A 24,665-nucleotide genomic window follows, 5' to 3' on the forward strand; every position below is an offset into this window, starting at 1 on the left:
TGTGCAGCCAGTGTGGGAGGCCTTGTCCCACTTCCCAGGTGGAGCAGGTGCCTCTGTCCTCAACCCGAATGCTCGGCTATACTGAAGATGGACCCCCAGCCCATCTGTATCCACTTCTGCCACCACTTCTCCAAGTAGAATGCCATCAGTCATAAAGTACCACAGACAGCCTCTCGCTCTGCAACCAGAGGCCTGTGTGAACCACTCATGGAAGGACTCTTGCAAGACCTATCTGAAATGAAGTATGGATACATATGGTGGGTTCAGACATACCACATTTCTACAGACAACATCATTAAACCAACACTGTGGAATTTGTCTAATAATAAAGTAGTATGTTGAGATTTGTGGTTTTATTATTATTTATTTTTAGAAAAAGAGGAGAAAATTTACAAGATGCAAAGTCTCATACAATATGGTACTATTAGTTGCCTAACACCAGCCCTGCCTTGTAACTCAGTGATGGAGACAACATGGACATCAGGGATGTGCTGGAGACTGATCATGGACACAAAGAAAACACCACAAGAGACTTGAGGACAGATGATGCTGGGCCAGCCTGTTCCAAAAACAAGCCAAGACATGGTAGGAAGCAAGAAAATCAATGGACCTCTCTTCATGGGGGAGGCATAGGTGTGTGCCAACGACAAGCATTCCCCAATCCCACAATACCTACTACCCCATCAGACCATAGCATTACAGGAAATGGAATGGTCCTTTGGTGTTTTTCTGCAGAGATATTCATGTTCCCAGGGTCTTATTTCTGATTTTCTTTTCATATTTGAGTCCTGAATTCTTAAAGCGGTGTAGGGGCTTAGCATCTTGAATTTTTCAGGATCCGGTTCTGCCAAATGGTAATTTGCTAAAAAGAAGAGAAAGAAGACATTGCTAAGGCAAATTACAAAACTTGCTTTCAAAACCTACCACTAGGCCCAGAAGCATAAAGAATTAACTGAAGGCATCACTTCAAACTCACACAAAAGGCTAGGCGGTGGTGACGCACGCCTTTAATCTCAACACTCAGGAGGCAGAGCCAGGTGGATCTCTGTGAGTTTGAGGCCAGCTTGGTCTACAGAGCAACATTCAGGACAAGAACCAAAACTACACAGAGAAACCCTGTCTCCAAAAACTAAAAAACAAACAAATTCAACTTGTGATATGTAAACCAAATACCTTCTCACCAAAGTATCTCCACAATAACCTCAATGTTTGAGCTCAAAAAGATACTAAATCAAATTACCAAATAAAGTTCTTTGATTGGTTGGTTGGTAAGTTTTTGGTTGTTGTTTTTTTTTTTTTAATTTTTGTTTTGTCTTCATTTTTTGAGACAGGATCTCATCCTGTAGCCCAGGCTGACCTAGAACTTACTATGTAGTCTGAGGCTGGCCCTGAGCTTGCAATAAATATTACCTCAATCTTCTAGGATTATAGGTTTGAACCACCATGCCCAGATTGGAACATACTTCTAAATGGCCTTTGCATCAAAGAGGACTCTCAAGGCAAATTAGAGTGTATTTTGAAGTAAAGGAAAAGGAAAACACAACACACCCAAACTGTAATATTTACCAAGTCATTACTCAGAGGGAAGTTCATAGCCCTTTTATTTATACTAAGGAGGAAAACTGTCAAATTCATAATCTTAGTTTCTACCTTAAGAAAGGAAAATGATAAAGACAGAATAATCCTCAAAATAAATATAATCGCAAGAATAACAATGAGAGAAACAGAGACCAATGAAATTTCAAATGGAAAACGACAGAAAAATAAATTAAAACATCAATAAAACCAATAAACCTGGCATTGGGCTTTTTATTTGGCAACCCATGGCTTATGGAAGGAGCATGATTCCTTATGTAAAGTAATTCCAATTAAATCCTTTTATATGTGCATGTGTGTATGTGTATGTAATATATGTATGTATGTATATTTGGGCATGATAAAATAATAGGTTTCTATATCAATTTTCAAACAAACATAGTATTACTTACGCCTCCCTAACCCACTCCTCTGGCCCGCCTTCCTATCTGAGTGCTAGGTGTAAGATACCTTTCCTCAAATCAGAGGTGTCCAAGAAACCACAAAACAATACTAACCATTATTTTTGGTTGCCCACCAGAACTTGATTCTAAGAGATTGTTGCTGAAAAACCACACACTTTGGTCACAAGGCATGGAAAAATCAAGTTGGTACTGCCTAGCAAGCTTCCTCCCTGATGGCTAGCTTACATAGTCCTGTAGGCTGTTGGGGGTTCAAAAAAAAAAAAAAAAGCCTACAGTAGTCTTATCCCACAATATGCTTGTGCATGTAACAGCGACATGAATGTTATAGGAATAACCAGCCACATTCTGTTTAGTTTTAAGGCTCACTCCACAGGATGAAACACATACATAGTACTATGAATCTGTCCAACAAGCCATGGTTAGGAAACTCATAAGACCCAGAAGTGAACCTAAGTACTATTATTTTGCTAAATGGACATAGCTTCAAACTGTTTTTTAAATTCATATCTCTATGCCCATAGATTAGTACAGCTCACAAATATTATCAGAGAAGTTTCTTTGTGTAGTGATCAGCAATTGATGCAGAAATAACCAGTCAAAGTGCAGAGAATGAGTGTACATGGAGAACTCAGGCATAAATGGGGCTCCAGGACCATTGCAGAAGAGGTGTAAAGACTGTTAAGAGTCAGGTTGGGGAAGAGCAAAGTGGAACCATGTCTTCTGCACACGACAGGACCGCTGCACTCAGGAGCTCACAGCAGCTGTGCTTTCCTCAGATCAAGCCAGTCATCACTCCAGCACAGAGGAGGAAGAGGCTTGTGAGCCCTCACCCCAGTAGAAGAGCTATTGACAGACGCTTGCTTCTGGAGGAGGAAGAGTCGGTTTTTCTTTAAGGATATGGCCCTTAGTAGGTTGGCTACGCTTCAGTGAATGGGCCCATTCTCAGTTCCTAAGAACTGAGAAATCATTCAGTAGCAAAATTACAGTTAGGAAGTAGCAGTTATAGTTAGGGGTTCCTAAGACCATTGGAAATATGTGTTTTCTGATGGTCATAACCCATAGATTGAGAACCACTGTTCTAGACTGTGTCAAATTGCCATAAAACTAAACAGCATATAAGATACAGATAATATAATAATCTGGAAGTAGATACATCAACAATTGAGATGTCATACCAGGGTGTTTAAATTGTAAGTTAACTAAACAATAATTTTAACTGGGTTAATTCTTATCAATATAAGGGATAAAAATGCAAGTATCAGTGCAGACCCTACAGACATTAAAAAAATAAAACACTAAGGAAGCAGGTGTGGTGGCACATGTCTGTGATACCAGCACTTGGGAGGCTGAGGCAGGAGAAGCATGCATTTGTGAACATCCTAGGCTGTTTAGACTCTTGCCTGAAAGAAGTTAATTAAATTAAATATAAATAAAATAAAATCTATATATCACAATTTCATGCTCACATAACATGTAGGGTTAAAAAAATGCTTTTTGAAAAACAGGTACAAATACTTTTTAATATCAATGGGAGTTGGGGGACTGAGGACCTGAAGACAGCAGAAGGAAGGAATAAACTGGGCACTTGTTCTTGGGATAATTTTTAATACCACTCAAAAGATAGTTGTCTTTTATATAATAACTTTTAATGATGTGACTTACATGAGAAAAGAGTTTCAATTATATATGGAACTCTCAGTTAATCCTAAACCAGCTGTGATGGCTCATGTCTACAGCCCCAGTATGCAAGGTAGGAGAGAGCAATTCAGGGGGATTTCCATGGGCATTTCTAGAGGTCAGCCCTGGCTGCATAGTGAGTTCCAGGTTGCTCTGGGATACACACTGTGATCCTATAAAAAAAACAAAAATGAACAAATGTCTCATGTTTCCCTCTGTGATTTTGAGGGTACAATAAAATCGAGCTGACAAACTTCCAAGATTAATGATTAGAGGATTTCTCATCTAAAAGTTGAACTAAATTCCAAAGCTTAACAGAGCATTTTATAGTTCCTAATGTCCAAATGCCACCTAGATGGACTTCAGGGAAAGCCTAAGATCCTGATAGCAACACTATGAGGTAATACCACTCTGTGAGTGTGCTTTCTGATATCTTCAATACCACCCATGAACCTTGAGGAATTAACAGTTGACTATGGAGGCCCCTGAGTGCAAATAAGAAAAGCCATCCACACCTGAGGCAAGTGGGAGAGCTATCTCTGTGGTAATAAGAGTGGGGGTGCTGTCCCTGACACATTCCAGCAACAACTCTTGGGAGAGCAGGCCCTGCACCTCTACAGGACAGCACAATAGAGCCAACCCTGCTGACAGAGGTGTGGGTGAGCCAGTCCCAAGGTTATGAACACAGGAAAACTGTCCCCATTTCTCATCTGTCCCATGGTGGCATGGGCAGGGGAAAGATGCTCTCCCTCCCCTCCTCCCACCAACACCTGAGGCAGGTGGGAGAGCTGGCCCTGTGGTCACTGGAGGAGAAGAGCAGGCCCTGGACCTTGCCTGGGCAAAACAATAGAGTCAATCTTGTTGGCAGAGGTGTGGGTGAGCCAGCCCCCAAGTAGTGAGTGCAAAAGACCTAGTCCCACCCCTCATCTGCCATATGGTGGCATGGGCTGGGGAGAGATGCCCTTCCCCCACCACCCATCAATGCCTGAGGCAGATGGAAGAGGTGGTCCTGTAGTCCTAAGTTCTGCAGAGCTGTCCTTGACTCCCACCAGCTGCAACACTTGAGAGAGCAGGCCCTGTGTCCTACCAGGATAGCACAATAGAGTCCACCCTGTTAGCAGAGGTGTGGGTGAGCCAGCCCCAAAACTGTGAACATGGGAGAGCTGTCCCATTACCGATCTGCCATATGGCAGCATGGACTAGAGAGGCATGCCCTTTCCTCCTCCCCTATCAATGCCTGAAGCAGGTGGGAGAACTGGCCCAGTGGTCATAAGAGTGAGAGACTGTCCTGAGCCCCACCAGCTACAACACTTGGGAGAGCAGGCCCTACACCTCACCTGGGTAACACAATAGAGCCAACCCTGTTGGCAGAGGTGTGGTTGAGCCAGTTCCAAAGTTTTAAGTATGGGAGAGCTATCCCATTCATCTGTCATTCATTGATATGGGTGGGGGAGAGATATCCTCCCTTACCACTCACCCCTTACCACCTGCAACAGATGAGAGAGCTGACCCTCCTCCTCACTAGCTGCAGCACTCAGGAAAGTGTACCCTGTTCTCCACCTAGACAGCACAGCAGAGCTGCACAGTGGTTGGAGGTAAGGTTGACCCAGCCCTGAGGTTGTGAACAAAGAGCCTCACCATTACTCATTTGACATATGGCAGCATGGGTAGAGGAGAGATGTCCCTACCCCCACTGCCCATCAACTCCTGAGACAGGTAGAGGAGCTGGCCATGGGTCAGAAGAGTGGAAAGGCTGGTCCCTGCCTCTCACCAGCTACAGCACTTGGGAGAGTGGCCTCTGGATCAGCACAATAGAGCTGACCCTGAGGGCATGAAAGCAGAATCGACCCCACCCCTCCACTCAAGGCTGCAAGAGGTTAATTAGTCAGGGCAATGTTGGAGAGCCCACCTGGGTAGTTGAGGACACAGGAGAACTGTCAGGCTGACCAACCCTGCAGCTGCCCAGGTCCAGAACTAGGGTTATGACTTCGCCTGACCCAACATCCATCCCATCTATGGCCTGTCTAAGCATGTGAAGGAACCTGGCCCAAAGACCCAAATCTGCAGGATCTCCACAACAAAACACAACAACAGGATATCCAGAAGAGCCCTAGGGAGGGCCCAGCATTGATAGTGTAGTAGAAACCAAAGGCCTCAAACCAGACCGATGACTCTTTGCAATGAACACTTGCAAATAAAGATACATGGCCAAAGTGGTTTATTGTGAGACTCACTGCATCACACCACAGCTTCCATGACAAGATTTTAAAAGGGGGGCGGGGTGCAGAGCAGGGAGGGCAGATGTGAAGGGATGGGGAAATGAATGGAATCAAGATATATGATATAAAAGACACAGAATAAATAAAATGAAAGTTAAAGAAAAGCTAGCTAGAAAGACAGCTAGTCTGTGCTCTTTGGTTTTGTCTGGAAACGTGTCAAGAATTGACTTTTCCCCTCAGGCCACACTCATACTCTAAGGCACCCCTCTTACAGTCCTGCACCCCTGAACAAATGGCTGAAAGTCCAGCAGATGGAAACACACCAGACCATTCTCAGTGCCTCACCGTGTCCAGGTTTCAGTCAATAAAAGAAAAGAACCCTCTTGTGCTTGTACAATTCCAAAGGTGACAGCTCAAACCCAAGGGCCAGAAAATCTGGAAGTCTCTCTCCTCAGTTGAAACTGACACTGAAACTCTTTCCCACACTGACCTTCAGAGAAGTCCATCCTCCTGGCACACACTGAAACTGCACTCTTGGTTTTCGAACTTAAGGTTTGAGATTCTGGTTAAATAAATCTTCCTTTCCTTTCTAGATTAACTTTAAGTACTTCATAATATTTTAAATTCTTGAGGATAATTTTATGATTCAAATGTATGACATACAGATGGAAAATATAAAGTTTACTTTAGAAGAATAAATGACTTAAACATTCACGACACTCTTTCAAGGGAAATAAAACAGCTGACACTGTGTACCGAGTAGTCCTGAGCACTTGAAATGAGACGAAAAAGACACAAAATGATCTGCTTGGGAAAACGCTGCAAAGGAGTCAGGCCAGTAACAGCTGTCTTGGGATGACGAGCTGGCAGGGTTTGTTTTTTTAGTTCTTCTTCTTTGAGCAGTTTGGCATTTCTGAAATGTGCTAAGTGAAAATTTTTGTAACAAAATTTATTTCAAAATAGGTTCTAAAAGAGAAAACTTATTTATGAATTCTGATTCCCTACTAAAAGAAACATAGAACCAAAAGGAATCTTGGAGGTTTTGGTCCAAGAGTTCCCCAAGCTTTTAGGTATGCTTCAAGGCAGACTGACTCCACAAAACATCTGTCTTGAAGGGCTAAGAGCTAAGTGTGTCTTCAGAGTCGATCTTGCTATGATCGAAGTCCCAATGGGCCCAATCATATGTCAACATTAATACCATGAACGACATGCTCTCAACATAGCCCGGAGCCTCAAGCGGGCAGCAGACTGTGTCCCAGCTGAAGCCTCTGCCCACCACCTTAGGACTGGCCAGTGGATGCTGCTCTTGGTTTCTAACCTGTTTGTTAAAATGCTCCACCTCAGTTTCTTCAACCTAACTACAGAAAAACCCGGGAACTGGCTGCTGTCCATCACCTGGGAGTGACTGGAGATGATGATGCTCTAGGAAGGCTATAACAGCCCCACAACTGACAGCCTTTCCGACTACTGCTTTCTCCAGATGTGCAAGTGCCTCTCTTTTTCCTGCCTTCAAACACCAAGGAGTAAGAAACATCTTCAGTGAGGCTAGTGCAGGACCAGAAGCTAGGAATCCTTCAGCAGCCTGTTCAAACACTGAGATCCTCAGCCAGATGTGGTGGCTCAGATCTGTACTCCTAGTACCTGGGAGGATGGAGGATTGCCCTGAGTTTGAGGCCAGCCTGGGCTACATAGTAAGTTTCAGGTTACCTTGGACTAAAGAATGATACCCTCTCCAAAAAAAAAAAAAAAAAGAAAGAGAGAGAGAGAGAAAGAGGGAGAGAGAGAGAAAGGAAGGAAGGAAAGAAGGAAAAGAAAAGAAAAGAAAAGAAAAGAAAAGAAAAGAAAAGAAAAGAAAAGAAAGAAAAGAAAAGAAAAAGGACCCAAAAGATGTTCCTATGTGTTGACTTTTAGCTGACCAGTTTCCTGCTTCAGGCCATTTGTCTAACTTCAATATGCAAGTTCTAAACTCAGAACATACAGAACACAACAGGTGTTCTCCAACTCACTATTCAAAACAAAACCCAAGCTTTTATTTATTTACTAATTTTATGTCACAGCTGAGAATCCCACTGGCATCATTTATCTAGAGAGTAGGACTGTCCTTTGCAAAAACTTAAAAGTTTCTGGGAAACACAATGTTATCAGTGAGGTAGTCACTGATCTGTTAGCATTGTTAGAGGTTCTGGGGAGCCCTCCAAGGAACTGCCAAGGGGACTCAGGTCTTTCAAACAAACAAAGAGTAGAAATTTGGTAAGGAATGTTGGTGGTGCACTACTACAATCTCAGCCCTTTGAAGACAGTCAGAGAATCATGAATTCAAGTCCAGCCTGAGTGATTTAGAGAGTTCAAGACCAGCTGGACCTACATAGTAAGACCCTGTTTCAAAAAGCCAAGGGCTATGATCCAATCAATACCTTACTTCTGGTAAGATGGCAGATTAGAATCTACCTTCCCTTATAATCCCTTAAGATAAAAATCTCCATTTAAGAAAGAATTGTCTATTGTGAAGAGAGAAAAGTGAAGAGGTTTGGAAACTCACAAAGGCAGTGAGAGAGTTGGGCAGTCTCTCCCAAAGAGCCAAAGTTGATTGCTGCTCTTGGTGCACAGCTGCACGGTGGGGTGAGAAGACGCACAGCCCTCATCTCAAAGCTAGGCTAGGGGTCCAAGGCGGAAAGAGAGAGGCAGCCCTACCCTCGAAACAAGCCTTCCATCCTCAGCAGCCTTAAATGCAGTGGGGGTTTTGATGAGACCAAAATTCCTCCCACTCATAGGTCAGGAATAAATCAGAGTTCTATTTTGTCAGTCTGCATGACTCGGGGAACAAGAAGGGTTGCCCACCGTCTTGAGAGGGGACTTGTTCAAAGCTGACCCACTCTGGGGCCTGAGAACAGTGAGCAATCCACAAGTCAGGGAGTCTGAAGTTAACCAGCTCCGGCCCTGGAGCAAAAGACAGTTCTGGGGATAAATGTGGACAGCAGGAAGGCCTGACACCGAGAAGCTGAAGAGCAGGGGCTTCTCTCTCAAGGCTTGGCTCAAGCTGTGAGGCCCATGACTCCATCATCAGCAGACAGAATCAGGACTCATCAACTGAGAACTGGACTTTGAGAGCCATGAGCCTGAGGCCAGTGGGTGGGATCAAGCCCTGGAGTCACCTATCACCAAGAACACTGACGTTTCGACAGTGTGCCTGATGCCCACAGCTGCATCATTCCAGCACCGTGACTAATATTCAGGAGGTCCTGAAGGAACTAAGCCAAGTCCTTTGCCTGTACAGATCTCAGTGCTGTGTGAGTGCTTCTCATAACTCCCAATGTACCTGGGGGACCCCTGCCCCCTCAGCTAACACCCTAGGGGAGACCATTTGAGAAATGTCCAAGTGAGAGAACCACAGACCACAAAGCTAAGTGTGGACAGCCGAAGCCCCTGTACACAAGGAAAGGGCCAATAAACATTGGACACTTGTCCAGCACAAGCTCAAGCCTAGCATAAACCATGGGAAAGTCTAGAGTCCACAAGTGTGACTGGCACTCCCAGCCCACCCAGAGCTCTTGCTGCTGTCAGAATTGAAGTCAGAGGAATCACATTCCCAAGAGGACAACACTAAAGACAAGAGGGCAGGGAGAGCTTCTTATGATCAGCATCTGGTTTCTGTGCTATGATGACTTTTGGTGTATTTCTGAGACGCTCACACAATCCCTCCATTAAACTGCTAAGGCAGCAGTTCTCAACCTTTGGGTTGCAACCCCTTTGGGGGTCACATATCAGATATCCTGCATATCAGATATTTACATTATGATTCATAACAGTAGCAAAATTTCAGTTATGAAGTAGCAACAAAATAATTTTATTGTTGGGGGTCACCAGAACATGAGAAACTGTATTAAAGTGTCACAGCATTAGGAAAATTGGGAACCAGGCTCTAAGGCCTATAGAAATATAAAAGTTGATGGCAAAGCAAGTGTTCCATGGATTGTTTTGAGATAATAATCCTTCAAGGAATGGCTATAGGATCTCATATTTTAATTTTGCATTGATTACACAGTTCCTGGAAAATATTTTGACAAAAATTCTACAAGGTGACATAATAGCTTCATCACCTTCATATATTCCAGAACACGCCATGGAAGCAAACATGTAAAAAGTGAGCAAACACCTCAGCAACATTTCTCACTTTACCTGTTTCTAAGTGGTGTGCAGTATCATCTTGTTCTCCAAATATTCTTTCAAATGATTCCATGTATTCCTTTATCAGCATGCAAAATCACCCAGTTAATGAACCTGAGAAGACTTTCCTAATCCCTCGGTTGGTGCAACAATCAAGCATCATATTGCAGAGTTCCTGTTTGGATGTTTAGGGAACTCCCTTTGTTGATTAGTGAGTCATATGACAAAATGAGACTAGATGAATTTCAGTCTTGTCATGAACAGTCACTTTCTGTCCTTCATCCTCATCTTCCTTTTCACTGCTGCCAGCATCTTGGTCTTTGTTTGAATCACAGTCTTCATTAAGAATTTTCCTTCTTAGCAAAGAGCATCCTCACTAAGAACAGAAAAGCCAAACACTTCCTGAACTACAGGCAGCTCCATCCCTTCCTCCCTTCCTCTTCCCCAATCAGAAATATATATTGATAATTAAAATGTATTATATATAAGTATATCACATATGTATTGTACATTATATAATATACAAATTACATATTGGATAATAAAACTGCCATTGGAGATGTTGACTTTGTTGGTGGCTTCATCACTGATCATTTTCTTTAGGGCCTTTCTGCTCATCCTCTGGCATGCTAGGCTGATTGTATGTGTACACACACATACATACACATAATCTTAAGGTCTGATTGGGAAATATTTCTTGTCTTCTACTTTAAGCATAAAATTCTTTTAGTTTATTAAAGAGAGAGAGAGAGAGAGAGAAAGAGAGAGAAACAAAACAAAACAGAAAGACCACCAAAAAAAAAAAAAAAAAGGTCAATGGTATTGTTGGTGTGTCGCTCTAATGTGAAGGGTCTTTTTGGAGTGATCTCCTAAAATAAAGTATTTTGATAATAAAAGAAAACAAATTTTCCATCTTAATAGCTTACACTTCTCTTCATTCTCTATAAGATTGGAACATCATGAAAACATTAAGAGTATCTTCTGGATTATAGTCACCTTCCAAAGTGAGCACGTGGGTGAACTGAGTCAATTCCTAGAATAACAAGTGGTCCAAAATCCATCTTTCCATATAGAAAATATAACTTCAATCATTTGCTGACCTCCTTTGTCAATTTCAGACTTGTGTAGAACATTTTGAAGGAATTCAAAACTAGCATTGATTCCTTCTGGTGACGCTTGTGTTCATTTGAGGCTGCCTTCTTTGAGAAAGCTAATGGCTACTCAAGACTATCACCCGCTGCTCTTCCCAGTAGTAAAGTGAGCACCTCTGTGCATAGAACTCCATGTCCCACGTCTTGCTAAATAAAATGTACAACAAAATTTGAGGTACTCAGACAAATTCACTTATCATTTCTTCAATATCCTTTCTGAAAATTAAAAATTAGTCTCAGGAGGATATATCTTCCAATTTGTGACTTTTGAGTTGGTAATTGCTGCTAAAGTTGCATAAGCTTGGGTGACATGTCAAGAAGCAGTTCGTGCTTTCCAAACAGATCTAGAAAACATCCTCTTCCTCAAATTGTATTTTCTAAAAAGTTCTTAGATAAAACATCTTGGAGATGCTGATTTTTTTTTTTTTTTTGGTGGCCTCACCACTGACCATCTTCCTTAGGGCCTCTCTGTTCATTCTCTGGTATGCTAGGCTCATTTTCTCTATAATATGTTCTGCATCATCCTGAGCTGTTAGGGAGGTCTACTCCCCCAGTGCAAGTGAGGAGAGGCTCCAGTTCATCTTTTCTCCCTTTGTAGTAGGCTCATCCCAAGTGGAGCTGGGTTACTGCTGGTCCTGGGCTTCTTCCAGGAGATGGAGGTTTCCAGGACCTCCTCTGATCAGGTATCTTTCTCCTTCTCTGTGTTTGTTTTGGTGATTCCATGTTGCCAGCATAAAAACATCTTTTTGAAAACTAATAGTCCAATCTATTGTAAGCAGAGTAATAGCTCCTCAGGGAAACATTTCGTTTTGCATATTTTCCTGTGTGCCATATTACTTTTCATTTTCTGATGCCAACTGAACCAATAAATCAGATTCCTCAAGTTGGTCCAAGTAACAAGCACTCGGTGGTCTGTATTCCTTGACAGTTTACTCGTTCTGTGTCTAGGCATCATCTAACACTCACTGCCCTTGAGTGGTCCTTTCTTGCCTACTTTTGATAGTCCTTAGCCGAACAGACTCAGCTAGTACCATGAAAGTCACAGCAACAATGGTAGTAAGAGCAGAATGAGAGGGACACCAAGAATAGCAGCAGTGGGAGGAGGCAGCAGGAGAGCTATAGTGGAAACAGCTGCAGGAGAGACAGCAAAAGCAATGGCTGTCACATCAGAACTGTAGCAACAGAACTGGTGGAAACAGCAAAATGAATGGTTAGCTACTGTCCAGTAGTGGCAGCCATGAGGGCAAAGACATGTAGCTCGAAGGCTCTAGAAAGCAGTGAAGATGGTAACCAGAGAAACTGGAACTATAGAGGATGTAAAAGAGTCCAAAGAGCTGAGGCTGGAGAAGGCTCAAAAGCTTCAAAGTTCCAAAGAGGAACTGCAGGTCATAGTCATTGGATGAGTCTCAAAGATCAGCCAGGCCTTGAGAACCAAGAGTTTCAGACATTCTATGCCTAGGAACTATATCAATAGCTGCTGTTAAGGTCTAGGGAACCTTGACACCCAAGGCCCAAGAATTACAACATAGGTAAAGCTTCAGTTACAGTGGAGACCCCAGCATAACTGAGATGCTAGGACCATGAGATGACCACCATGGGATGGATGACAACAGCAGATATGGAATGGAGCCTGTTAAACATCAGACCAATTGTGTATGCATTGGATGGCAGAGCTAGTGAAGAGGAGTGCCCAAAGTCTTTTAGAGGCCAGAATATCATGAGTGAGTTCCAGATATCAGACACTGGGCTTGTTACACTGTTGGAATTTGGTTTTGTTTAAATGTAATTGTTTGTATGACCTGTTTTTTCCATTTTGGAGTAAAAAGTATTTAATGTACTTAAAATGGTATTATTATTATTATTATTATTATTATTATTATTATTATTATTTGATGGGAGCCCACAGTTAAGAAACTGGATATTTTAAAGAGACTTGGAACTTTTAAAGTGCTTGAAATTTTTAAAAACTATAGAACTTGAAAATCATCCTTTATAAATATACAAAAATCACACTTCCCAAAACTGTATGGAATCAAATAACCAAAGCAATTCTAAGGAAAAAGAACAAAGCTGAAGGAGTTATAATATCTGACCTCAAAATATACTATAGAGTGACAACATGGTACACATGCACATTAAATAAACCAACAAAACAGACAGAGCACCAAGAGTTAAAAACATGCACTTATAGACACTTCTTTCTTTGACAGGGCATATATTGAAGAAAGGAAAGTCTTTGATAAATGGTAGACTGTCCACACATAGAAGAACTAAACCCCCATCTCTTGCCATATACAAAAATCAACTCAATGTGAATCCAAGACTTAAATTTAAGTCTTGAAACTATAGAATTATGAGAAGAAGACTTCAGGGCATCATGGCATAAACACTTGGGTGTGATTGCAAAAGCATAGGTAACAACAACAAACCGATGAATGAGATCACGTCAAACTAAAAGCTCTGTGGAAAGCAAAACATTCAACAGCGTGAAGAGCAACCTAGAAAATGGGAAAATATTTGTAAACTCTAAGACAAGAAATGATTTTTAGGCTATATAAGAAATTCAAACAAACCAAAAAAAAATGTGATTTTTAAATGGGCAAGTTACCTGAACAGACATTTCCCAAAACCAACACATCCAAATAGCCAATAAGCATATGAAAAACTCATCATCGCCAATCATCAGAGAAATGTAGATAAGAACCACAATGATATGTCATTCTATCCCAGTTATAATGACTGTTATAAAAGAAAAATAATGAATGTTGGTAAGGAGGTAGAGAAATAGGAAATCTGACATATTTTTGATGGGAATGTAAGTTAGAACAGCCATTATAGGAAACAGTATAAAAGTTTCTCAAACAACTAGAAATAAAATCACCATATGATCTAGCAATCCCACTACCAGGAACAGATCTGCAAGAATTGTGATTAGTAGCCCAAAGGTACATTCATATGTTTATTAACACACTATTCACAATAGCCAGGAAATGAAATCAACCTAGATGACCATCAATAGATAAATGGATTTTTAAAATGTATTTTATATACACAATACGATATTTGACACCCATTCAAAAAAGAATGAAACTATTTCATTTACAAAAACATGGATGGAAGCAACAGACATTATATAAGAGAGCTGAGTCATATATAAAAGGACAAATGTTGCATGTTCTTATTTCTATGGAGAAGACAAAGTTGATCTCAGAGAGGTAGAGAATAGATTGAATGAGACTAGACTCTGAGAAGAGTGTTGGGGAGAAAATGCAAAGGGATAGTGTTAGAACCAGTCCCCAGATGCTAGTATGAAGAGCCTCACAGACCGGCCCCACCCCTCTCACATCTGCAGCAAAGAGCTGACAGGCCACAAGAGCTAATTTTCATGCTGCCTAGGAATCCAGAGACAGCCTGACTGTGATCAGGTAACATGGGTTACATATTAACTAAGCCTGTTTCCTCACAGTGCAGGACCACCCCCTCCCTCAGAAACCCTGATGAGCAGATATGGCACTGTGCCACAAGAACCGAGGCTTCCTACTTCAGACTTTACCTGCAACATTAATAAATCTCTTGCCTGAAGGACAATTCTACCAGAGCCCCTTTCCCTCCCCTTCCCCTAAACTAGCAGGTGGTAAATGGGCACAGGGGTGCAGCTGGCTAAGAATATGTTGGATTAGAGTAACTAATACTGTTCTACCACACCTACAGCAGGATGACTCCAGTCGACTACCACACCTACAGTGGGATAAATATAACAGACAACAAATAACAGGATGCTTCCTGGTAGCTAGTGAAGAAGACTTTGAATGTTCTAAACAACAACAAGACAATATGTGTCTTTGGGGCAGATATGCTAGTATATCTGATCTATATATACATGTATACATATATTGAAAGGTCACACTACATACCATAAACATGTACAACCACTATATGTCCTTTAAAACTGAAAGTACATTTGAAAAGAAATTTAAAAAGAGAGAAATGAAACATTTAAATATTGAAAATACAAAAAGTATCAGTTAGAATTCTAGACCAACAAAATTATCTTTCAAAAACAAAAAGAAAACTAAAGATTTCCTCAAATAAGTGCTTCAAAAAAATATGGAAAGCAATTCTTCAGACAGAAGGAAATAGTTTGAAAACCTGTGTTTACATCATGAAAGGAAATGTCATAATCAGAGAAATGAAAGCAACCAACTTTTCTTAACCTTAATTAATTTTACACACACACACACACACACACACACACACACGCGCGCGCGCGCGCACACACACACACACACACACACACACACACACACTCACACACCTACATGCATGAACTACTCAACTACTCTGCTCATTAGGAAGAACGCCCCACCAAGATGGCTGCTGAATCTCACTATTCTGAAAAAGGCCAAGCTGGCAAAGTAAACAGATGGCAGCTTCCAAAACATTTCCTTTGTTTGTTTTTGAGTGTGTTGACATTGAAGGCGAAATGTGGGGTGCTGGTCAGGAGCTCTTCTCACGCCCTAAAACAGCAGCCAAGTAAACACTCAAATGAAGGACACAGGAGCAAAGACTGTCCTCCAGCCCAGGCTGCCCTAACACCAGCCTGCTAAGAGGGAAATAAGTGAGTCACAGCCTCACGGCAAATCCTCTGGTCCTGAGGAGCTAGGTGAGGAACCAGAAGAAATGAGACCGCGGACAGAACAAATGTTAATTTTAGCATTTTTAGGTCTGTTTGATGAAATAGGAAGGAACATTTGCAATGTGACAGAGAAATGCCCCCGCCTGGGAATATCCTCCCAACCACGAAGGGTATTTAATCATTTTCAAAGAAAAATACAGCCAATGGTATGAGTTTCTCATTATCTTTTCTTTGCCTTTCCCTTTTCCCTCTCAAGCCCTGAAAATTCAAAGCCACTCCCCCCACCCCCTAGGCTCCCCAGGGCTCTTTCTCCTTTTTAAGAAAAGCGAAAGAAAGCTGCAGCTCCCGTGGGGACCAGCTGTTCCATGTAACTAAACAAACACAAGGTCACCGCCTGCCACTCTTCCTGCCATTCTCACCAGTGTCTAACATGTCTGAGGGTGATTTTGTGGCCTATTGAGACGACAAATTTCTTCAAAGTGACAACACAAAACCTAAACGTGAAATTGTAGTAGCATCTGTCCTCTAGTTGAGCCCTTCAGTGTCTTCAAATCCAGAAAGGTGGCTAAATTCTCAGAGGAGGGTAAACCCCAGCCCCTCACTGGTTCCTGGCCTTCAGCACACAGGCTTAGAGGGACTCTCCCTGCCAGGCTCTGTTGCAGCTGTCTCTCATCTGGATTACAACTGGAATGTGAGGGTCTCCCCCAAACAATACAGGTGACTGCCATGGCCCTTGGTTATCTTCCAGAGTTTGATGGTGAGACCCTATTGCTGAAGACACCATACACAGCAGACCTAACCCTGGAGGAATAAAGCTGGAACTGATCTGGAAACCTCCTCCTGAGGATTAGTTCTCATAGCGTTGGAAGGTGATACACACACACACACACACACACACACACACACACACACACACACACACCACCAAGGGAAGAAGCAATTAGTAGTCCTACCTTGCTGTAAAGTCTATGAAGCACAATGACTGAACTGGCAATGTATCCATGGGGGTGCAATCTTGGGGGTAACCAGGAGCTATCTAGTTCGACTTAAAGAGGGAATGTATCCCTGGTTCTGTAAACCTAGCCAACTACCCCTGGCTGGAGAGATCCTACACCCTAGAGAAAAATCTACTACTGCCACTTTCCTAAACCAATCTAATTTCTAACTGTATTTAAATATTTACTCTTACATCCACAGGTAAGTGTAGCTCTTACCAGTCATCAAGGAAGCTTCTTTTTGCAACAGATGGAGACTACTACAGAGATCCACAACTGCTCAAAATCCAGAGAATAAGTCACTGTGGGGGATCTAACCTCAACTGATAGATCTCTAAAGCAACCCCTATACCCAAGACTCAGGGAAAATAATGCAAGAGGAAAGATTGTAAGAACCAGAGACCTAAGACACTTGCAGCTAGATGGCATCCCCTATACATGACAAATTTCACCATGAAATATCAACAATATGTTTGCCTAAACAAGAATGGTATGACAATATTAGTTGACATACCAATGTGGGCAAGGGAAATTCCACATGTTCTCACCCTTAGGTGAAGAGCTACAGGTGGCCAATGGCTGCTAAAAGAGGGAGAATTAGTTTCCTCCAGGGACGACACAGGTTACCCAATCCCAAATGGTCAACCCTGGATGTGTACATGCACACAACACTAAATGGACTCAATGACTTATGTATGAATATGCACATAACAATAATAATTAAAGTGGAGGCTGCGAGTTTGAGAAAGAAAGAGACACTGGGGTTGGAGATAGGAAGGAGGGTAGAACTGATGGACACACTGCTCACATATAAAGTTCTCCAAAAATCATTTTTTAGAATTATTTTGAGGCCAAATTCAAAGCAAATAGAATCTGTCAAATTGTTCTGTTTTGTGATGATTTAAAAAGCAACCAAATTCTTTATACCTCAATAAGTAAAACCAAGTTTAACAATATAGTTAAAGCAAAACTCAAGACATTGCATTTGTAAAATTTGCTGATAGGTCAACAATATAATGCAGAGTCATCAGCTAGCTGGCATTATAATTGCTCAAGATGTTTGAAAGCACAAAACATATTCTAATGTGTGGACAGGCATGTGTACATGTTTGTGTGCACAGGCATGTGTCTAGACACTTGTGTGTACAGCATGTGCACATGCTTGTGTGCACAGGCATGTGTCGAGACACTTGTGTGCACAACATGTGTACACATGTTTGTGTGCACAGGCATGTGCCTAGACACTTGTGTGTACAGCATGTGTATACGTGTTTGTGTGCACAGGCGTGTGCCTAGACACTTGTGTGTACAGCATGTGTATACGTGTTTGTGTGCACAGCATGTGTATTTAGGTTGATAATCTGGATTTGGTTCGTTGAGATGAGTGCTCATGTTTTTAGCCCTCTCCCATCATTTTTGTCATGGTAGTTTAAACATTTCATTTGTATTAAACTTGTAGCTGAAGTCCTAATTCTCCAGAAAAGGCTACAGTTTACAGTCTAACAAAAGTCAAGTGTCAAGAGAATGTGGGCGCACAGTCCTAGGATCCACGACTGGAGGCCAGGCTGGTATCCACTTCTGAACCAAGTTAAGTGCTTCCCAGCACTGAGCCGACAGACAGAGTCCTTCTGTCCTTTGTCAGCGAGTGCAGAGGAGCCCATCTTTCCATGCTTCCCTCTGTGGGAACCTAAAAGGACTATGTGCAGACACTAGGGTTTAGGCCAGTGCCTCCTTCCTGCACAGACTGCTGCATGCATTCTGCCCTTGTTCTGCAATGGCTGTGGGAAGTGGGCCTGACTGTTTTAAGGGAAGAAACACCATAGAGGTAGAAATCATATAAAGACTTCAAAAGCCACCAGCAGCATGAGAGGAAGTCCTGGATGAACCCCAGTGTTGTGTTAGGGCCTGTTTCTAATGAGCATGACAGACCTGAGGCCTACCCATGCTTTCTGTCTTGTTTGTTTATTTGAGATTATAATACAATTACATTTCTCCCTTCCCTTTCCTCCCTCCAGAGCCTCCCATATACCCCTCTTCTTTCCCCTTCAGATTCATGGTCTATTTTTTCACTAATTGTTATTGCATGCATATATGTATGCAAATATATACTTATTCCTAAATATAACCTGTTCGGTCATATGATGCTACTTGTATGTGTGCTTTCAGAGATGACCATTTGTTTTTTTTGTTTGTTTGTTTTGGTTTGGTTTGGTTTTGGTTTTTCGAGACAGGGTTTCTCTGTGTAGCTTTGCACCTTTTCCTGGAATTCATTTGGTAGCCCAGGCCGGCCTCGAACTCACAGAGATCCTCCTGGCTCTGCCTCCCGAGTGCTGGGATTAAAGGCATGCGCCACCACCGCCCAGCCAGGGCTGACCATTTGGCACTGGATAAACCAATTAGTGTGATCTTCCCTGAGAAAGACCATCTATCCCACTCCCAGCTTTTCTTGGTTGCCTATAGTTCTCTGTGTAGGGTTGTGCCTTGTGGGCTCCCCCACCCCCCACCTGCTGTCCACTTTAGTATGTCCATTGGTATCATCCTTGTTTGGCTCATGTTTGGGCAATCATGTTAGTGTGACTTTATAGGTGGAGCTTCTAATGTTACTAGGAGACACCATCTCACAGCAAACTCCCTGATCCTCTGACTCTTATACTCTTTCCACCCACTCTTTTACGGTGTTCCCTGAGCCTTAGGTGTGGGAGTGTGCTATAGATGCCACCATTGGGACTGGGCTCCACAACTCTGCATTTTGATTAGTTGTGATTTTCTGTGATGGTCTCTAGCTGTTGAAAAGAGAAGTTTCTTTGGTGAGAGGTGAAGACTACTCTTATCTGTGGGTACAAGGACAAATGTTTATAGATTGTTGTTACAGACTATGCTGGTTGGGTAAATTAGAAGTTGTAGACTCTTCTCCATAACCATGACCTCACTAGCACTGAGTAGTTGGCTAGATTTCCAGTACCAGGCATGGTCTCCCTCTTGTTGAGTGTCGTAAGCCTAATCATGTCTTCTTGCTGCCCTGTCTATTTGAACATGAGATTGGACTCTGGCTTCCTCTCCATCTTGCTGGCCCTCTGCTCTTTCCACTGGCTACACAATACCCTGAATGCTTTCTGCCCTCAGCCAGGCATAGGCCTCCTCTCCATCATCCCTCTTCATCCCTGCCCTCTGTGCCCTGTCTGCATGTGCCACAATTCCCACCTTTAAACAGATTATTATTCAGTAACATCAGCAATATTTGTATGATGAAACTCACTACTGGCAGAAAAAACATCAAGTTTTAGAAGGAATAGGAATGGACATTTTATGTAATATGTGAGTCACATAAGATGTTATCACATATTCATGAATACTTAACATTAATTAGAAATCAAATATCACATCATGTTTTTCAGTTCATGAGTAAAAATCTATGGCTTTAGGCCTGAGCATTAAAATGAGAAACTGGTGAATTGGTGGCTGTGATCAAGAGGCCCAATGTGATGTGATCTTTCTCAGACTCCACGTCACTCATCTGTTGGGAGTGGGTACTACTGCACCCAACTATTACTGATGCATCATAATATCTGTACATGAACATCCTCAAAGCAATAGATATCTCATAGACACTGTTTTAGAAGGGAAGAGAAGGCCTTGCCAGCAGCTGCCCCTCTTGCAGTTCAGTATCTTCAGACTGACCTTGTCTTCAGACATAGATTAATTGCTGTATAAGCTGAAGGCTCCAAAGTGCATGCCTAAGACCTCTTCTCAGCCCCAGAACCACAGACACAAGACTGTCACCAAAACAGTTACTGTTCATCTTCCCTCCAATTTCTGTGAGTTCACCCTGTCCCTACATCATTCTAGAAGCCCCCCAACACTCACATTGATGACCAAGCTGATCTTCACTTCTTCCAGCCCCACCTCTCCCCTCTAATCCCACTATTTCTTTGGATTTCTGTAGATCTTCCAAACTGGCCTATCTACTTCCAGTATCACTCCACAGAGCCAGAAGATGGTTTTATGTTATGCCTGACTACGTCACTTGCGTACCTAAAACTTCTCAGAGGTTTGTCATTACCCTAGGAAGAAGTCCACATTCCTGGGAGTTATAACTTCAAGAAGCTCTATGCTCTCCCCACAGGTACCCAACCCTTCAGCTAATCTTCACTTCCTCTTTTACAAAGTTCTCTATTTTGTCATTTCCACTCCTCCAACAAAATAATGCTGGCACCTTGCTGTATTTTGGATCTGGAGTGTCCTCCAAAGGCTTGGTCTGTCTGCACCACGGTACTACTGGGAGGCAATGGAATTTTTCAGACATGGGGCCTTCAGGTTATTCCAGGTGTACTTCTAAAGAAGACCATGGAATCCCAGCCTTCTCTTCCTCCCCTCTCTCTTCTTTGTACTTCCTGGCCATGAGGTGAACAGCTTGCATCACCATATGTGCCTACCATGATATATGGCCTTGCCAAATGCTCAAAAATCAACAGGGTCAATAAATCATTGCCTGAAATTTCCAAAACTGTGAGCCAAAACAAGCCTTTCCAAAAGTAGATGTTTTCATTAGTTATAGTGATCAAAAGCTAACACATACTTCTCCCTCTTGTCTTGGTGGCTATTCCCTGCTCTTATCCTTCACCTCCCCAGTTCCATGTATCCTACAATGTCAACTTCTAGAGTCCTCTCTACCCCACACTCTGCTCTGTCCATGCCATACTGCACTTTGCTGTGACATAACTGGTTCTATTTTCTTCTTGAATGTATGAACTTTGTAAAGACAGGCCATGGATCCTTTACATCTGTATTCCAGTATTTGGTCCAGTGTCCATTCAATAAAGGACTTGGATAGTATATCTGATGAGGAAACTGAGACAGAGGCCACTGGGGCCTGTGGAAGATGAACTTAATGCTGCAGTGAAGTCAACACAATCTGCATGGAAATAGTGAATGCATGATGATGCATCCCTGGAGCCTCAGTGCTTGGGGAACAGAGGCAGAAGTAATGGTGTGAGGATGAAAGCAGCCCAAGCTGCAGAGTTGAGTTTGAAGCCAATCAAAACTACATAGCAAGACACTCTCTTGCTAAAATAAACAAACAAATGGCAGTGTCATACAATGTGAAAGGAATGCTGGTAAAATGCAAACCAGGCAATGGTGAGAGAAGACTACTTCAGAGGACACTGACCACTGGACTATCCGAGAGGAGGGGGAGCAATGGTGGACAGGGTGGTAGAGTAAGACAGGAGCAGGGCCCGACAGCAGGACAGCACACAGATGCCAGTCAGGCCCAGGTAATATGGCTGGCACAAACTCTGCAGGAGGGACACACACCATCCACTGGGTGCATCCCTCAGCCTGCTTGTAGCCTGCTGTACACATTTTGATGACTACAACACAATCTTACAGCAGTGACCTTCACCATGCTGGAAATAGCACACTCGAGAAGTCAGGAATGAATGTTCAAGATGGATGCTACCTTAGCAGCCATCTCACCTTAATTCATTTCTGTTCCCCTACAATGTGAGGAACAAAGCTGTGCAGGTGGAAACCTCCTACCTGAGTTCCTGCTTCTGCATCTATGGCTCCCGCTCTGAAGACACATCGCCCTCTGCCCCGCTACTGGCGCTGCGGTCCTCTTTTCGGGGTACATTTCGTTCTTTGCTTGACTCGGAAGGCCCCTTGGCTCTGGTCTTTTCTTTTCTCTGTTGCTGCTTCTCCAGCTTTGACAGCTGATTGAAAAAGAAAAGATTTTGAAGCGGTGAAGATGCAACTAGGTAGCCAATGCATGAGAACTTCCCATATGGAAAGCACGGGCAATGCTTCTGCCTGATGCCTGGTCTATCACAATTGCTCACAGATCCAACTATGAACAACACTGATCAAATAGCACCTGAATCCTCAGCACAGATTCTCTACCTGCTACCTGCCTAATGCCGCTCTGACTTCTCATTACCCAGCATGTGGGATGTGAAGATAGCCATGTACTAGGCTTCTTACACCTGCTCAGAAGAACTCCTTATATGACAAAGGCTTTTTTAGCTTGTTACCATTTTCTTTGATGGCATTGTAGCTTTTCTCACCATTGCCTTCCCATTTACTATTTTTTAAAGAGTGTTCAAAGCATTCCACTGCTTGCTGAAGGTAACAGAGAAGACTATGGAAAAAATACACTGCCTCGGTTACATTCTTGAGCCTCAATCCTGACTCATCTAAGCCATGTGCTCCTACTATGCTAATGGTAGTCACAGACTGGCCACTAGCCACTGGAGCATCCTCCAACTTCCAGGGTGGGACATGCTATGATGTGACCTGGACTCATCTCTTCCCTTGATATCTCCCCAACAGTTTCAAAGTAACCACAGACTAGACAGTCAGAAGAAACTTAGGTCATCTCACACTCTGAGCAACAGTACAGCCGCTCCAAAAAAGGCTTGCAGAGAATACTAGCCAAGTTTTGGTTCACGAGATTTTCTTGGACCAAGAAAGGCATCTGTACCAAACCCTGAGAGACAGAAACACCCAGCTACATCTGCTTCCCAGACCAAGTCTGCAGGCATTTTTCTCCATCACATGGAAAGAAATTCAGTGAAGAGCTAGCCTCCCCCAGCTGGCCTCTGCCCTGTGTCCAAAGATGCAATCACTGCATACAGCCTTCCAGAGCACTGCTTCTTTTATATACAGACTTTGAACTCAACCTTATACTGATGAACAATCAGTAGCTTTCAATCTGGTCCAAGAAACCAAATTTATTGATGATTGGCTTATAGTATTATCCATCCCAATTTCCATTACCTGAAAAGTTATAGCAAATAACCAGACTGGTTGAGATGCTAATTAGATTTTGTGCTGAATTGCATCATCAATCCAGAGACTTTCTTCCCAGGTAACTTCCCTTACAAGATTACACCCCTGAAAGATTCTAAGAGCCAGAGGTGGTGGACAACTACAAGGAAATGAAGACTTAACAGGGCAGGTGGACGTATAAACCAAGTGGTTGTGTCAGCATGTACAAGACCTGTGTCAGCTCAAGCCAGACAAAATCCCAGCACGGAAGAGTGGGAGGGGCACACGAAGTCTCACCCTTGCTGATGAGCTACTGGCTGTTGACAGCTTCTAGGAAAGGAAGAGTTCATTTTTCATTTTCTTTTTCTTTCCTTTTCTTTTCTTTTTTCTTTTTTTTTTTTTTTTTTGCCAGAGCTGAGGACCAACCCCAGGGCCTTGTGCTTGCTAGGCAAGCACTCTACCACTGAGCTAAATCCCCAACCCTGAGTTCATTTTCTTTAAGGGCATGAGCCTTAATAGGTCAACCATTCTCCAGGGCAGACCCTACACCCAAAAGCATTTGCAGAGACAAATTGAATAAATCAATAGTTTTGGTTTGGTTTGGTTGGTTGAGGTTTGGTTTTTTGTTTTGTTTTGTTTTGTTTTGTTTTGTTTTGTTTTGTTTTTTGAGACAGGGTTTCTCTGTGTAGCCTTGGCCATCCTAGAACTCCTTCTATAGATCAGGCTGGCTTCAAACTCAGAGATCCACCTGCCTCTGCCTCCCAAGTGCTGGGATTAAAAGCATGTGTCACTACCACTCAGCCTAACAATGGTTTTGAGGGAGAGAGAGAAAACAACACAAAGTTGGGTGGGCAGGAAGATGGGGGTAGATCTGGAAGAGTTTGGGGAAGAGGATGAATATGATAAAATACATGAAATTCTCAAAAAATTAGTAAAAATACTATTTTTTAAAAGATTCCACCCCATGTACACAGGAAGGCTTGTAAGAATGTGTAGTGTTATCTTAGGGAGAAAAAAAAAAAACAACACTAGAAACAATGCAAATACCCATTAATAGG

At 42.6% G+C, this 24,665-nt stretch overlaps 1 protein-coding gene and 1 pseudogene across 1 annotated transcript in view; both read right to left on the reverse strand.

Annotated features, from left to right (window-relative positions):
- Positions 1–344: 344 nt before the first annotated feature.
- Dtd1 (D-aminoacyl-tRNA deacylase 1) overlaps positions 345–24,665 on the reverse strand; it is a 177,885-nt gene continuing 153,564 nt past the window's right edge. Inside the window, exons 5-6 of the mRNA XM_036183111.1 lie at positions 22,381–22,553; positions 345–862 (exon numbers count right to left, since the gene is read on the reverse strand). Of these exons, the coding sequence (XP_036039004.1) occupies positions 22,401–22,553 (153 nt within the window). The 3' untranslated portion in view covers positions 345–862; positions 22,381–22,400. The remainder of the gene's footprint in view (positions 863–22,380; positions 22,554–24,665) is intronic.
- On the reverse strand, positions 9,497–12,450 carry LOC118581975 (annotated as a pseudogene).

The sequence above is a fragment of the Onychomys torridus genome, chromosome 4, assembly GCF_903995425.1.
Source record: "Onychomys torridus chromosome 4, mOncTor1.1, whole genome shotgun sequence".
NCBI lineage: Eukaryota > Metazoa > Chordata > Mammalia > Rodentia > Cricetidae > Onychomys > Onychomys torridus.